Source organism: Chionomys nivalis, chromosome 17 (assembly GCF_950005125.1).
Source record: "Chionomys nivalis chromosome 17, mChiNiv1.1, whole genome shotgun sequence".
NCBI classification, from domain to species: Eukaryota; Metazoa; Chordata; class Mammalia; order Rodentia; family Cricetidae; genus Chionomys; species Chionomys nivalis.
The window spans coordinates 57,849,423-57,865,559 of NC_080102.1; the positions used below are offsets into that span (position 1 = coordinate 57,849,423).

Genomic DNA, 16,137 nt, shown 5'->3' on the forward strand with positions numbered 1-16,137 from the left:
CTTGCCCATTTTAAAGATGAGCTACAAAGCTAAGATTATCAGAGATGAAAGTAAAAAGGTTTGTTTTGTTTTGTTTTTTAAAGAACATGGAGAAAGCGGCAGAGAGGTGGCACAAGCCTTTAATCCGAGCGCTCAGGAGGGTGGCAGGCGGGTCTCTGAGTTTGAGGCCAGCCTGATTTACATAGTGAGTTCCAGGATAGCCAGGGCTACACAGTGAGACCCTGTCTGAGAACAAAAACAAACAAACAAACAACAAAAAAGGTGGGGATGAGGTATATCAATTCATCATATAAATAGATAGGTCATTTTGTAATTCCTTTGATTAATTTAGGCCCGCTGCAGCAAGTCATATGGAGACAGTCCCATGGACAAGGATTACGTTCTTCAGGCATGGGCATGAGGTCATGGCGCGAGGAGAAGGAGGGCTTTATAGGAGAATTTGTTTAGTTAGTGCCAGTGTGTAGCCGAAGGTCGGCAGCCTTCCTTTTCAAAAGGCTGCAGTTACCCTGATGCCTTTCTCCAGGGGTCCGATGTGGATGTTCCCTTTGCAGCTGGTTCTAGGGAGGGCTAGGGCTTTGCTAGGGCTTTGCTAGGGCTTTGCGGCACTCGCCGCCTCCGATTCCCGGCATGCCATTGGGCGTGGGCCGGGTGTAGACTCCATTTCCCAGGCTGCCCCAGGTCCCGGCCACGACGCGCCGGCGCCTATAAGAGGCAGAGCGCCGCAGTCGGAGCCTATTGTTAGCCGGAGCCGGGGCGGTTCTGGGCTGTGCTGCCCGGGGTTCCCGAGTGCAGAGCCGCCCGCCCCCCGCCGCCTGCCGGCCGGTCCACACACCCTGCAGCCCGGGGAGCTACGCGACGGGCCCGGGGACCGGCGCGCCTCGATTTTCTCTCAGTGCGCACGGGCTGAGGCGGCAGCGGGGGTGGCGGAGACCCTGACGGGAGAGGCGTCCGCGGCGGGGCCGGTAATGGGCCTGGGGTGCGGGGCGAGGGGTCAGCCTCGTCCTCTCTGGGCAGCGGCTCCCAGGCTGTCGTGGAGCAGCGCTCCGGCGCAGAGCCGTGCGGAGCGAGGGGGCGGGGGGCGGGGAGCCGGGGCGCCTCTGGAAGAGGCGTGGGAGCGAGGGGCGCCGGGGACGCCGGCCGGGCTGCAGGCTAGCTCAAGGGACAGCTGGGCGTCTTGGAAGCCGGCAGGATTGCGGCTGACGGCTGAGATCGGGATGGAGTGGGCAGTGATGTAGGATGGAGAGAAGTGAAGGAAGGGGAGGGGGACCGGAGGAAAATGTGGGAGGAGTGGTTGGGAATTTGTGAGTAGCGGGCAGGAGGATGTGGAAGGCTGTGTGGGGACTGCAGATGATCGGAATGAGCGGGAAGGCTAGCGGAAATCAATGGGTTGAGAGCTGAAGGGTTCCTCAGCTGTGTTAAGGTGAGCTGGTGACTTCACATGTCCCTTCTGCTCTGGTCTTGATGGCTTCCATTTTTCTGGCGTTGTGTGCAAAAATGAGAGCATCACTTGTCCTGGTTGCTAGCTTGATCTTTTTTTCAGGCCCAAACACGCACCCGCCTGCCTTCCAACCCCATTTGAGTGCTATGGTCTTGATTCATCCTTTTGGAAGGGTTTGGAGTGGCAATGTGACATACAAACTGTTCTTCAGTATGAAAGGTTAGAAGTTCTCCCCAGGAGACAACACTGTTCCCCTTGTCCCCCAGTTTTCAGTTCATGGTAAAAACCGCAGCCGATTCACATTCTCCTTTTCTTTGGTGGCTTTAAATCTTAGGCATCTCTAAAACCAGGGTGTTGGTATGTGGCAGTTACATGACGCTGTCCTTTAGAGGAGAGCTAATGCAGCATCATGTTCCAGGTCTCCCACAAATATCTTGTGTCTTCCCTAGGATGTGGCGTACACGTGGAAAGCCGGCTTCTAACCTAGTGTTAGTAAACCGGTAGAACCCCGGGGTGTGGGGGTGGGAAAGGGCCCTCTTTAAACCTAGCAGGAGGTTTTCTGTGAGCACCTGAAGTGCTTTTCCGATTTCATGATCTTGGTGAACACAAGGACACGGGGGTCCATAAAATCGTAGTATTTGAGAATCACCACTGCATCTTGTAAAAGGGCAGCAGGGTAAGGCGTCTTACTCGATTACTGTGTGGAATGACAGCAGGCTTTCTACCCCAGTCCTGGCTGGTAGTCCAAGAGATTCCTTGACCTTTAGCAGAACACTGGGTTCTAGTTGAGTGGAAAGGCCTTTCCAGTGAGGTGAGCCTTGCCTTAGGATTTTGGACTAATTTAAGAAAAGGCTCACACACCCAAACTGTACAAATAACTCTTGGGCCACAGCTCCACAGTTGCCCTGAAATGCGCCTCACATGTTTTTTGTTTTTGTTTTTGTTTTTGACCTTGTCCCTCCCTCTGCATAGGCTGTCCTGGAACTCACTCTGTAGACCAGACTATCCTCAAGCTCACAGAGATCCACCTGCCTCTGCCTCCTGAGTGCTGGGATTAAAGGCGCTTTATTGCATTGCCACACCCAGTTTTTGCTATTCTTATGGAAGTTGGGATTTGGGGTTTGCAGTCCTTACCTGAAGAAAGCATAGACCTAATACTGAAATACACACACTGGTTTGACGTCCTCTATGTACTGCAGCTGTGAACTGTATTGTGTACCTTTGGGAAGTGTTCAGCTAGAAACACAAGGCCATGTGGCATGTAGTCAGAATGTGTCAGCTGACTTCATCTCAGCAGCCTGTGAAAGCTTTGAGGGAGACTCCATTATTTGTTGTGTGAGATGTTTATTTAGACATTAAGTATTCTGACCGGCATTTCTAGTCTCACCTGGGTTATTTCTATATAGGTTTGAGTGCTTGGATATAACTCATAAAAGTGGAGGGGTAGGGGTTGAGACAGGTTTCATGTAGCCTTGGGTAGCTACAAATTTGCTTTGTAGCCAAGGGTGACCTTGAACTTTTGCTCCTTCTGCACTTAAGTGCTGGGATTACGTGCACGTGCCATCAGGTGAGGGCTAAAGAGTATCCTCTGAACTCATGCATGATCTTTTACCAGTAGTTAAGGGAATAGCTAAGCCAGTGGGAATGACTGATTCTTGATGGAACCTGTTCAAGTGGTTACTGTAGTGTATGTGAGTTCTTCAAGGCACTTTGGGACTAACTAGGTGGGAAGTTCATGGTCAAGTTCACACCAAAGAGCTGGATAAGGAGAGCTGAGTTGAAATATAAACTTCCATTGTTTGCAGGAAATAATAGGAATTTAAGTTCTCAGTGCTGGAGGGCTGCACTTGGTACACACACCTTGATCCTAGCACTTGGGAAGCTGAAGCAAGAGGACTGCTGTGAGTTCCATACCTTTCTCCAAAACAAGCTGGGGCTTTGTAGGGCCAATCTGGGCCATATAACTAAATGTAAACAATTTTCAGTAACAGGTAACTTTACAGGAGTGTCGTAACATCCTGAGTAAGGGGATGGGACCTAGAACAGTGGAGTTTCAAGACTGTTGCAGAGTAGCACCCATGAACAGGTTTTTATTTTGTGGTGCTGGGAATTGAAGCCAGGGAAGGCTTCAAGCGTGGTAGGTAGGCAACCGCTGTCCTACCGAGGTCCCTCCCCAGCCCTTTCATGGAATAGGCCACATAGGTCTGTATACACAGTATTTACTCATGTAGACCTGGTTATTGGCAACTTAAGGAAATTACTTTTCCTTACGTTTTACAGCTTTCCCCTCCCCATTTCTTTCCTACCTTCCTCTGCCATTGCCCAAACCACAACCCCAGAAGTGAGAAGACATGAACAAAGAGGCTTAGAGCAAGGAGCCAGCGTTGCCACGCTCAAGGGCACAAAGTAACCCTGATGAAAGGGTGCTCTTAAGGACAGCTGGGCTAAGATAAGGGAGAATTTTACTAATAAAGATGGTTTTGGCCCAGATCCAAGTTCATGTGAAACTTATAGAGTAACAGTCAAAGGAAATCCACATTACCGGAAGCAGAGGATCCCAAGGAAAGAGCAGAGTGCACCTTTGCTTCCGGTCATAAATCCCTGAGTGCTTCCAGGCTGAGGAACAGCAATTTTCTACAAGTGTTAGCCGGAGCCGGTTAAACGGAAGGAGCGCTAACGCCATTTCCAAGAGGCAGGTTTTCTGCTCAGTGTTGGCTTCTGTGTAGTTGAGAAGGCACTGGTGGTGTGTGTGGTTGGACTCAGCAGCCAGCCCTCTCCTTTTTCTCTGTAGTACCCACATGAATATGTAATGACAAACATGCCCCTCCCGGCGCACACGCCATGCTCCTCCACCCAGAATAGAACGGAATGAGGCATTTGTTAGCTGAAAGGCATCATCTTTAAGCCCAGCTAAAGTCTTACCCATAGAAAGTCCCTTCACCCTCACTCTCGTCATTTCTAAGAAGGTGTGGTCAGACCCAAGGATCACAGCTGACACGCTGGACTCATTCGATTCTTTTAAAAAATGTTTTGGTTGTATTTTATGTGAATAGACTTTTTTTTAATCTGCATATGTGTCTGCATACCACTGTGTGCCTGGTACCCGAAGAGGCCAGAAGAGGGTTTCAGACTCCCTGAAACTGGAGTTAAAGGGTTGGATGCTGGAACTGAACCTGGGTCCTTTGGAAGAGCAGCCCGCACTCTTAGCTGCTGCCTACCAGCCCTTTGTTATCTTTTACACACACTTTTTTTTTAAAAGACAGTTTCTGTGTAGTCCTGACTGTCCTGGAACTCACTCTGTAGACCAGGCTATGCTCAAACTCACAGAGATCCTCCTGCCTCTGCCTCCTGAGTGCTGGGATTAAAGCTGTGCACCACCACACCAGGCTCCTTGATTTAAGTTTTCTTCTTAGCCGAACTTACTTGAGGGATTGCGTGCCTGCAACCGAAAGCTAAGACGCTTCAGTTCGTCTTGTGACTTGAACGCAGGATTTTTATGTGACCTGAGTATGTATTTTAGGAAATCCCTGAAGCATGTACCAGGTCTGGCTCACTTTGTAGAACTGATCTAAATTGCTACTAAAGTAGTCCAGAAAACCAGCCATCTCTGTCTTCACAGTGAATCTGGGTAGCTACTCCGCAGTAAGGCAGTGCTGGTAATCCCGCTGCAGTTAACTGCCTGTGAGATTGCCGCGTGGAAAGTGTCTTACCTCACCACATGGGGGTTTGGCTGGCAGCATTTCTCCTGTACAGATTCTTGTCCTTTCGGAACTTAAGTCCAAAGACAGAGACAGAGAAAAACCTGTGCTTGCTGTGTTGATATAACCAGTTTTAACTGTCACCTCTTTATCTGTATTCCCTTGATGGTTTCTTTTTAGAGACCAGAGATTGTAAAGTTTTATTTTCTTTTTGCACGGGGAGGATGAGAGGCCAGATTGAAAACGAGCCTGGTTTTTGTGTTGTTTGTGGAGCTGGGATCAAACCCAGGGCCTAGTGTACACTAGGCAAGCGCTCTGCACAGAGCTGCACCCATAGCCCCAGTTTCTGGGTTTGGAAGCCAGTACAGATTCTAATCTTGGCTCCTTTCTTTAGTACTAAATTTGCCCTTTCTAGGAGCCTGGTGAGACACTTCACACTTGCGAAGATCTGGGTCAAGGGTTTTCCTGACTGCCAATGTCCTTCAAAATTGAGAGCCTGGAGCAGAATTTCCCAAAGTGTGTTCCAGGGACTATCTGCCCCATAACATACTTTGGCAACAGTGGGTTCCACAATCAGGTTTTGAAACACTGCACTGTTTTCTTGCAGCCTTTACCATGCAAGCTCATAAGTATATTAAAAAACCCCTAGGCGATTCTGCCATAGCTGTTTCAGCTATTTTAACAGCAGACCTATTTTCATTCAAGAAGCTATTAATACCGTGGAACTAGTGTATTTAAGATACACACTTGGGGACATGCCAGGCTGTGTTATCACTGGGATAAATATTTGGGCCTGGCTTTGGTTTAAGCAGAGGGTTTGCTGTCTTTGAACAGTGAATGCTAGCCCAGTGACTGCTGTGGCCAGCAGGGTTGGAAGTGAAGCCACTCCTCCATTGGGAAGGGGTATGCAGACTCACTCAGAGTAACTGAGGCTGGAGGAGCCAAAGGAAGCAAGTAAGAATGCTGGCCAGAGTCAGCAGAGAAATGACCTGGTCCTGAGAAGCCAGACGGTGCTAGGCCAGGTGCTTAGCTTTTCTTCAGTTAGAGCAATGTGTTTACAGACTTGGCGGGTGTGTCTCTGGACAGCAGTGCTGACTCCTCTTCTCCCTTGGGCAGAATCCTAATGCTCCTGGCTAACTGGTGGTGAGCAGCTTCGGGGCCATAGTGGTTGACTCCCCAAGCAAACCATTTGAATCCAATGGATGCATTCTCGGGCTCAGGGCTCAAGAGGAAATTTGATGATGTGGATGTGGGCTCATCAGTCTCCAACTCGGATGATGAGGTCTCCAGCAGTGACAGTGCTGACAGCTGTGACAGCCTCAACCCTCCTACAACCGCCAGCTTCACACGTGAGTGAGCTGCCCCTTCCTGCCTGCACCCTGTCCCTGAGAGCCCCTGCAGCCTGAGACCGCTTCTGTCCATCCTGGGGATGTGCCCTTTCCATAGCGTGTCCTTGATTTTTGGCAAACCTCACTGCTCCAATAGCATAAACTGGTCTGATTTATTCTACTTGTGCTGCAGTTTGGGGTGCCCAGAATGGGTAGGATGTGATGGAGGAACAGGAGCTCAGTATTCTACTTTTACCTCAGAGGACTTGCCCAGAGGTTCAAGAAATTGTAACTGGAGCAGGAGTGGGTATTTGGTTTGGACACTGTGGCATCTCCAGATCTCTTCCTTCCTATTATCTTGATCCCATAGCTCTCCAAGGGTCTGAACTCGGAAAGGAAAGCTGTGAGGGAGGGCACTATTGGTTCCATCCAGAGCTGCCTGCAGCTTTTCCAATGGCACCTAGCCTGGGCACAGTGGCATCTCCCTGAACCCCTGGTAGTGAGGCCGGGGCCGTGGACTAAGTCTGGTCTGCTGCTCGTTTCCGTGGTTTCGTTGGGACACTCACACCCATTGTTTGTGGTTGTCTTTATGCACTAGCAGCATGCTTGAGGAGTTGCGTCAGAGACCTCATGCCCTAAAGAGCCTAAAATATTTCTCAGCAGGCGTATTGGAGAAATGCTCCACTGTGGAGCGCTGTCCGGTTGGACGTCCTGGGTGGAAGTGGTCCTCGTCAGCGTGGTCCACTGCTAGTTCTTAGTCACGCGTGCCGACTGAAGTGCAGACTGAAGAGCTGGGGTTTCTAAATTGAGTTTTAATTAGTTTCAGCTATCACATGGCAATTTTATTTTCTCCTGAAAAGAACACCTAGTATTCCCAGTTACTGTCTGAAAATAGATTTTGTGGCCATCTGTTTAGATGAAGTCAGTCTGGAGGCAGTAGTGTGAACCAGCCGAGGTCCAAGGCTCTTTCCAGTTTTGCATACTTGGAAGTAGTCTACTATTTGGGGACAGGTTAAGAGCCTGGGTGGATAGCAGCAGGTGAGAGCCCTGTGTTCCATTCACAGCCACATCCATCCTGAAGCGGCAGAAGCAGCTGCGGAGGAAGAATGTCCGCTTTGACCAGGTGACTGTATACTACTTTGCCCGGCGCCAGGGCTTCACAAGTGTGCCCAGCCAGGGTGGAAGTTCCTTGGGAATGGCCCAGCGCCATAATTCTGTTCGCAGCTACACCCTTTGTGAGTTCGCACAAGAACAAGAAGTGAACCATAGAGAGATTCTTCGTGAGCACCTGAAGGAGGAGAAACTTCATGCCAAGAAAATGAAGGTGCCTGTGGGGTGTGGGGTCTGGTGCTTCCTGCATGCTGAGGCCAAGGTCTTCAATTAGATCATAGTTTGAGTCTCCTTGCCATCTCTGGTGGCACTGGCAGCTAAGACAAAAACGACTCTCCCTGCACTATCCCTGTCTCCCTAGCACAGGGACACTTTGGAGAATGTGAACACTTAAAACTTCCCAGTTTGTCAGCAACTGTCCTTGCCCATGGGAGTAGAACAGAGCAGGCTTTGACCCTTCACTCCACACCATCAGCCCCGAAGACTGACACAGCCTCCTTGGTCTAGAGAGTGGCATTATTTCATGGTTAGTTTCACAGACCAGTACACCACGGTACTGGAGAGATGGCTCAGCCTTACAGCATGTGCTATTCTTTTGAAGGATCTGGGTTTGGTCACCAGCACCTACATGGTGATCATATGGCTGGACTGGAACTTGCTATGTAGACCAGCTAGCTTCAAATCACTAATAGATACATGCCCACCTCTGTCTCCCAAGTGCTGGTGTTAAAGACATACGCTACCAGACTTGGCCAAGTATATCAGTCTTTAAAAAGCACTTACCTACTGTACTGTGCTGACACTACCAGAAGACCCTCCGCAGACACCCATACCTTAGAGTGCTGACACTCCATTGTCAGTGTTTCTGTAAGCCCTCCAATTTTCCCCAGAAATGGGGCATTGCTTAGTGGTTGAGCAGTCAAAGTCCCCAGTTCAGGAGACAGAGAATATGAATGATAATGGATTTCTGAGCCCAGAGCATGAGGTGGCTGCCTTATTTTCAGGGTGTAGGTGGAACTGAACAGGCTATGGCTGGCTGGAGACCTGGCAGCAGAGGGCAGAGACTGCCTGGGTCTCACCAGTTTCATTCTTTGTAGGCTCTCAGTCTGCTCCTAAGGTCTTACACCTGTTACTGTAATGACAATGACATTCGGCCTGCCTGCCCTTTCTTCTGAGGAATTCTGTCACTGACCCTGCCGCCTTTCTGTTGCTATAGCAACAGCTAGACAAACATTCTTCTCAGTTACAGTGAAGGTTCTCTGCCCCTTTCCTATAAGACAGCTCTCCCAAATGAGGCAGAGGAGTGATCTAAGTAGCGTCTGTCTGTCCCTAGCAGGACATACTGAGTGCTGGCGGTGCTGACAGGGATGTCAGGAAAATGCTTGCCTTCCTCTCCAGGAAGGTTTCCTGTCTTTAGCACCTCTAAGGGCACAGTCTTCTCGTGTACCACTCGATGTCTCTTTTCCTTTAGAGCTGTTCTAGTCAACTGTTAGAACTCCGTAACCTTTATTACATATAATTTTCTAATAGTTTGGTTTTGTTTTATCCATATGGGATTCATTATTGTAAGTAGTTTGAATTAGGTGGTAGTTGTTTTTGTTTTGGGAAAATCTCGTGGAGTCCAAGCTAGCCTTGAACTTGCTGTGGGGCAGGGCATAGCTTTGTGCTTTTGTTCCTCATGCCTCTACTTCCTAAGTGCCAGGATTATTAAGTGGGAACTACCACTCCTGGCCTTGGCTTTTCTTTCCCCAAGAATATCTCATCCCAGCACTGTAATTGCTAGAAGCCTGCACTGCTCCGAAATACCCCTTCCGTGGAGATCTCGAGTCGGCTCGCTTCCCTTGATCACTTTCCCTTGAGAGCAGCAGGAATGCTGGGGATGAGCCACGAACAGGAACGGTCCTAAGGTCTACAGATAGGAACCTGGCAGCTGCTTGCCTGGTACAGAGGTAACAGACTGGAGAAGTCCGAGTGGGGTTCCCAGTCCCCCAGTTCCACCCGCAAGCCTTCCTCCTCGGGCTGTTGCATCACATCTCCCGCGGGAGTTGTTCCTCTCCCAGCACTCCTGCTGTCTGATGAAACAAAGCAAAGACTCCAGCCGCTGAGCTTCCAGCCTGCTAGCAGCTCCCGGGGCCCCAGGGGCTGGGGCCTCTTTTCTTTACTTAGATCCTCTAGTGAGTTTGTAGAGCTCATTCAGCCAGAAATTGTCTCCAGCCTGTCCTTCCAGAGTCCTGCCCTGACTCTCCAGATCAGTGCAGAAAACCCAGATCTCTGCCCATAGATAACACACACCATGTTATTTACACTGCCCACCTCGCACAGGTTTTTCTCTGGTGTGAAATAAACCAGGATCAGAAGGAAGAAAGCGTTTCTTCTAGACTCTGTAGGAAGTGAGGGCTTTATAGTGGTCAGTAACTGGCACAGGTAATTGTTTACAGTGTGGGGGATCAGTTTGTTGACGAACACCCTGGGAGCTGGTGTTATGTAAAGTACCCTTTTTCTCTGAAGATAGTTTCGGGTTCTCCAGGGTTTAAGTTGAGGGTGTTTTACACGGTTACCGACATCACTGAGGAACACGCAGCCACTGATACACATCCACTGCAGTGCAGGTAGCAATCTAGAGATGGAGGAATGTTTGTGCTGTATTCTAAACATTTCTCTAGACAAGACCATGATGTTGCCTGTGCCCCTAGCCTCAGCTTCCTGAGTAGATGGGGTGATGGCTGTGCTGCCAGACTGGGCAGAGAGCCGTCTTTGAGGACCCAGAACTCAGGTGATGTCTCTGCTGTTGACAGCGTAGTGTTAGAGCCAGATAAAGTTTCTGTCTTTCTGCTCTGGTGTTAATCATGTCCTGTGTGCTCTAGTATGGCAACCATCACTTATTTTGGCTGTGTAAGTGTAAAATTAAATAAAATTCAGTTTCACAGTCTTTACCTTTCTGCTGCTCTGCTGTGGTGTAGGACATAGCTCCTCCTGGCTGCAGACCCGGGATCTGTTGTGGTCACTGCATTGCTGATGCTCCAGCGCTGACCTTTCCTGTCTCCCGGCAGCTGACCAAGAATGGGACAGTGGAGTCAGTGGAGGCGGATGGCTTGACGTTGGATGACGTTTCAGACGAAGACATCGACGTGGACAGTGTGGAGGTGGATGACTATTTCTTCCTCCAGCCCCTGCCCACCAAGAGGCGGCGGGCCCTGCTGAGAGCATCCGGGGTCCACCGGATTGATGCCGAAGAGAAGCAAGAACTTAGAGCCATCCGCCTATCTCGGGAAGAATGTGGTTGTGACTGTCGGCTCTACTGTGACCCAGAAGCATGTGCCTGTAGCCAGGCTGGAATTAAGTGCCAGGTCAGTCATATTTGGCCTGAGATGGTATATCTGCCCCAACATTGGGGGTGGGTTGGGTGCCAGTGAGGACAGGAAGCTTCCAGTCCAGGGATAGTCCATGGCTGAGAACTGTGCTCCAGTTCCACAGCCCTCCCAAAGAAAGCAGGCAGAGGAAGACTCTTAGGCCATGGAGGTGCCCATTATCTTTTCTGACTATACCTCAGAGGTGCTAAGCAGCTGGCAGCAAAGGAAAGAACAGGGTAACTCCCTTTCCCACTCGGCAAGTGTGAACAGGGTAACTCCCTTTCCCACTCGGCAAGTGTGAACAGGGTAACTCCCTTTCCCACTCGGTAAGTGCGAACAGAGTAACTACCTTTCCCACTCGGTAAGTGTGAACAGGGTAACTCCCTTTCCCACTCAGCAATGTGAACAGGGTAACTCCCTTTCCCACTCAGCAATGTGAACAGGGTAACTCCCTTTCCCACTCGGCAAGTGTGAACAGGGTAACTCCCTTTCCCACTCGGTAAGTGCTCCTCAGATAGGGATTCTGAGAGGGAAGGAAACAAGTAGGGCAGCCTTCGGCTTCTCATCTGCACACAGCATCTCCTTCCAGTTTTGTGAAAGGCAAAGTAGTTTTGAGTCTCTGATTCAGGACCAGACCTGAGCTGACAGAACTCAGTTTCCTCAAAGAAAGTATCTTCTTGTTGGCATTCGAAGGGATTGTTTGAAATTCCCACTTTCCTGGAAACCATCAGTGCTACCCAAAACAGTGAAACCTTCGGAACTTCGTGCTGGGGCATGGTATTGAGTCCTGTAGTTGAGTCCTAGAACTCATTTTCCTTGGCTTTATTTAGTAACAAAAGAACTATAGTAAGTCTGGCCAAATCTTCCTTTCCAGAACGCAGTCCCATGGTGAGTCAGTTATTCACAAACCTGAGAAGAGTCTTATCCACTGCTGGGTCTAGATATGGGTTCCTTTTGCAGGAGAGGGACAGGCCTCATTCCAGGCTGGCCTAGACCTGAACTTGCTTGGCTTACCAAGGATGACCTTGGACTCTTGGCTCTGCTTCCACCTCCCAGGTTCTGGAATCATCGGTGTGCATCGCCACACTGGGGGTCTGGAGAGTTCAATAAGCTGATACCATAAGACGTGTTTGTATTGTTTGTTCCATGATTCTTATGAGTTTCGATTTTGGGCATTAAGGGGAGATAAAGAGGCAGAAAGCATCTCCTTGCTATTTTTTTTTCTTTAAAACTGTGTAGCCCAGGCTGGCCTGGAACTCACCATGTAGACCAGGTTGGCCTCAAATTCACAGCAATCCTCCTGCCTCTGCCTTCCCAGTGCCGCCACCGTGCCAGCACATCTCCTTTCTAGATAGCCCTGGCTGTAAGTTATCTTGGTCACCGCCAGAACTACACTGGTAACCCTCAGGGAGAAGCTGGTGGCGAGAGCTGGTCAGTGTGACCCTTCACCGCAGCACTAAGGCACCTCTGTTTAGTTTCCCTAGAGTGTATTGCATTGAAGTAGCAAGATCTCCACTCATTTACCACGCCTGTCATTGCAGAAGGCTTGGGCCCAGCCTTTTATTGTCCCAGTGAACCAGGTAAGTTCTGCAAGTCCCTGAGGCACAAACTCTCTTCTCTGAGACAGCAGCGTTCAGAGAGGTAGCACTGGCTTGCTAACTGGAAGGAGTCTTTGATGGGATTTTTGTCTTTTGATTTAGAAGAGGAAACAGAGCCCAGGGGAGAGCTGCTGGAGCCGAGGTGCAGGCGTTCCTCTCACCACTGCCTAGTGCTGTCAGCTTGGGCTGCATGTTACGCTTAGACCTGGTCACTGCTCAGATCCCAGCTGCCTGTGTGTGCCAGCTGATGTCACCTACTGCTAGAACTATTGGTCTAATCTCACCACAACCTCATATGTCCCTCAGGTGGATCGGATGTCCTTTCCTTGTGGCTGCTCCAGGGATGGCTGTGGAAACATGGCAGGGCGAATTGAGTTTAATCCGATCCGAGTGCGGACTCACTACCTCCACACCATCATGAAGCTGGAGCTTGAGAGCAAGCGACAGGGGAGTCGCCCAGCAGCCCCTGAGGATGAGCTCCTGCCCACTACTGGCTGCAGCCTGCCAGGAGCCCAGAGTTCTGAGACGCAGGACTTCCAGGAGTTCATCGCCGAGAACGAGACTGCAGTGATGCACCTGCAGAGCGCGGAGGAGCTGGAGCGGCTCAAGGCAGAGGAGGACTCGAGCGGCTCCAGTGCTAGCCTGGACTCCAGCATGGAGAGCCTGGGGGTGTGCATCCTGGAAGAGCCCCTGGCTGTTCCCCAAGAGCTGTGTCCTGGCCTGGCCACCCCCATTCTCATCCAGGCTCAGCTGCCCCCAGGTTCCTCCGTCCTGTGTTTTACCGAGAACTCAGAGCACCCCGCTGCCCCGCCAGTGAGCAACCCATCCTACTTGAACAGTGGGCCTCTGGTCTACTACCAGGTGGAGCAGAGGCCAGTCTTGGGAGTGAAGGGAGAGTCTGGGTCGGAAGATGGCACAGCCTCCTTCCCTAAGGAGAAAGATCTGAGCGTGTTCTCCCTCCCCGTTACCTCGCTGGTGGCTCGCAACTCCTCAGACTCAGCTGCCCCCTGCAAACCAGAGGTGGGAAAAACACCCGCTCTCGACCAACTGCTACCTGATGACTGTAACCCTAAGCAGCCCGAGAGCGAAGGCTTCCACCCGTCTTGGTCTCCCTCAAGTCTACCCTTCCGAACGGACAATGGAGAAGGCTGTGGAGTGCAGAACTCCCAGCAGAGCGAGGATCGGACCCCTGAAGACTCTGCCCTAGAGCTCCCTCTGGCAGTGTGACCTGAGGTAGACACTACCCATTCTCTATTTATTATCTAACACCATTTCAAAACAGGACTGCTGCTCCAAGGTTATTTTATTGAAACTCTAGGAAAATGGGCAGGAAAGGGTAACTGTTAGTACATGTGTTTTTAAGAAGGGAAAGAGACCAGCCCCAGCTGTTTCCAGTACTGAGCTCACTGGACCACCAGAACAAAGATGTCGCTCACACAGTGAGCTGGGTAGCTCAAGTAGCTCTTCTTTATGCACAGGGCCAGAACTAAGGATGTGAGCAGCTCCCTGCAGGGCACGCGCTCGCTCCTCAGACAGCCATCTCGGTGTATCAGTCACACTGCTGGAAAGGCCACTCCAGCTGAGTCTAGAACAGAGGCTGCAGAAGTCTCCACTTCTCTACAAAGCCTCCAGTTCTAAACATTGATTCTGCCTTTCTCCCACCTCCTGTCTGGGAAGTAAGTTCATTTTCAGCGTGTTTGGTATTCCCTGACCTGCTCTGCGGACAGGATTCCTGGTCTGTAACTTGAATTATTTCTTTCTATGTTCTTAGACACTAGAGTTAAACTTTTCTGCCTTTTCCTCTATCCTTTTTCCTTAAAAGAAAAAAATGCAGGTTGGACGTGGTATAGAGCACAAGGCTTGCACACCATTAGGCAGGGTCCAGTGTGGAACAGTCTGGACGATGACTGCTTGTCTTCTCACCTAGTGCACCCACACACTCCTTTTGGGAGAGCTTGGCTCTGCATGGGAAATAAAGTACAGTACAAAATCATCAGCTAGTTAGGACCCTCTCTCTGTACCGACCCTCACGGTCCTTGGTTACCTAGGGTTAGAAAGCCCTTTTGGATATCACAGTTCAAACCCGAGAAGTGCGGGTGTTTATTGGACCCTTCTGTCTTGGAGATTTATGAAAACAAACTGATTCTTAGTAATATGACATAGGACTCCCAGACCGCAAAGGATTCAAGGTCTGATTATAATCTTTGAGACGTACAGACTGGGACTCAGACTCAACACTTACCTCAGTCAGTAGGCCTTGCTCCTCTCGCCATAATTAAAGTTCCCAGATCCCCATTCAGCACTGACTTTTACTGGCGATGTCACCTCTGCCCCCTGGTTCAGTGGAGGGGAGTGAGACAGTTTCCTCTCATTCTCCACCAACCAGGAAGGAAAAATGGAACTTGCTTTGATTTTCTGAGACAGGTTCTTGGTAAATAGCCCTGGCTGGCCTGGAACTTAATGTGTGGGCCAGGCTGGCCTCCAGCCTGTGGCTGTCCTCCTGACACGCATCCTGAGCACTGGGATTGCTGGTGTGCACCGCTTTGCTCGACTCTTATTTATTTTTGGTGGGATACTAAGGCCTTGGGGTTGCAGAGCGAGCTTGACTGTGTGTGGCAGCAGAAGCACCTAGTTCTCTCTCCAGCCTCACAGGAGTTACCTGAGTACCAGAGGCCAAGGTGCTCTCACCCTCAGCTAGAATTCTTAAACCCAAGACCGAAGCTAAACTGAGACTGGCTGGTGGAGAGAAGAATCTTTTTGAAGGTTTGTTGGGAAGGAGGGAACTCAGCACCTTTCCTCCTTAAGACTCCAATGTTCTCATCCCTTGGCCTTGGATTTTCATTAGGAGACATACCTACCACTCATTGTCATCAAGACAAGCCAACCCCCAAGATATTTGATATAATTCTAGTTTCTATTCTAAATGCATCTCGTCATTAATTCCATCTTCTGATTCAAACTGATCCCCAATCTCTGAGTGCTAAATGTTTAGCACTGGCAAATGTCAAGCAAAGGACCTTTCTACAGCTTGGTCCATCTCGTTTCTGGTGCTACCTGCGCTGGGCAGAAATGATAGTTCCTGCTAGGAAGGCTAGGCCTCTGACGGAAGCAGAACCAGTCCCCCTCAGTCTAGGCCTGCGGCTCCTTACCGCAGCTCTTGTTCTACTGTCTCCTTGCATACTGTGCACAGGTCGTATTTTCAATGTGAATCCAAAGCTTGTCTGGCTCTCTGAAAACAGTTTCTCCCCCTCTAGGTTCTTTACATGGTAATGATGCTGTATTTAAAGAGAATATTTAAATGTAATATTAAAGAAATATTCAAAAGAATGGTTTTCTTTGCAAGGCACAGTTATTTGTTAAGAGAACGGGTGCTTCTCTTGCTGCAGGTATAAAACTGTTACTTAGGGACTAGTATCAGTGATAGGAGTATTCTGCCTTTTGCTACAGGTATAAAACTATTAGTTAGGAACTATTAGATAGGAATAGTCTGTGATGGAACTGTTGATAATTGTCTTTTGAGCACCGAGAACCTGTCCTGCCCAGGATTCCCTTATAAACCACTTCCGCTTAAACAGACTTGGCCTGCTATACCCTGCTGTCTGCAGTTGCCTTTTT

General features: G+C 49.8%; 1 protein-coding gene across 1 annotated transcript; it reads left to right on the top strand.

Moving 5' to 3' along the window:
- The first annotated feature begins 750 nt into the window (after positions 1–750).
- Positions 751–15,860, top strand: Csrnp2 (cysteine and serine rich nuclear protein 2). The gene is made up of 5 exons (XM_057791278.1): positions 751–962; positions 6,253–6,485; positions 7,529–7,788; positions 10,625–10,921; positions 12,829–15,860. Exons 2-5 carry the CDS (start codon positions 6,335–6,337, stop codon positions 13,747–13,749), a joined length of 1,629 nt encoding a protein of 542 aa, XP_057647261.1. The 5' UTR covers positions 751–962; positions 6,253–6,334; the 3' UTR covers positions 13,750–15,860.
- Positions 15,861–16,137: the final 277 nt, after the last annotated feature.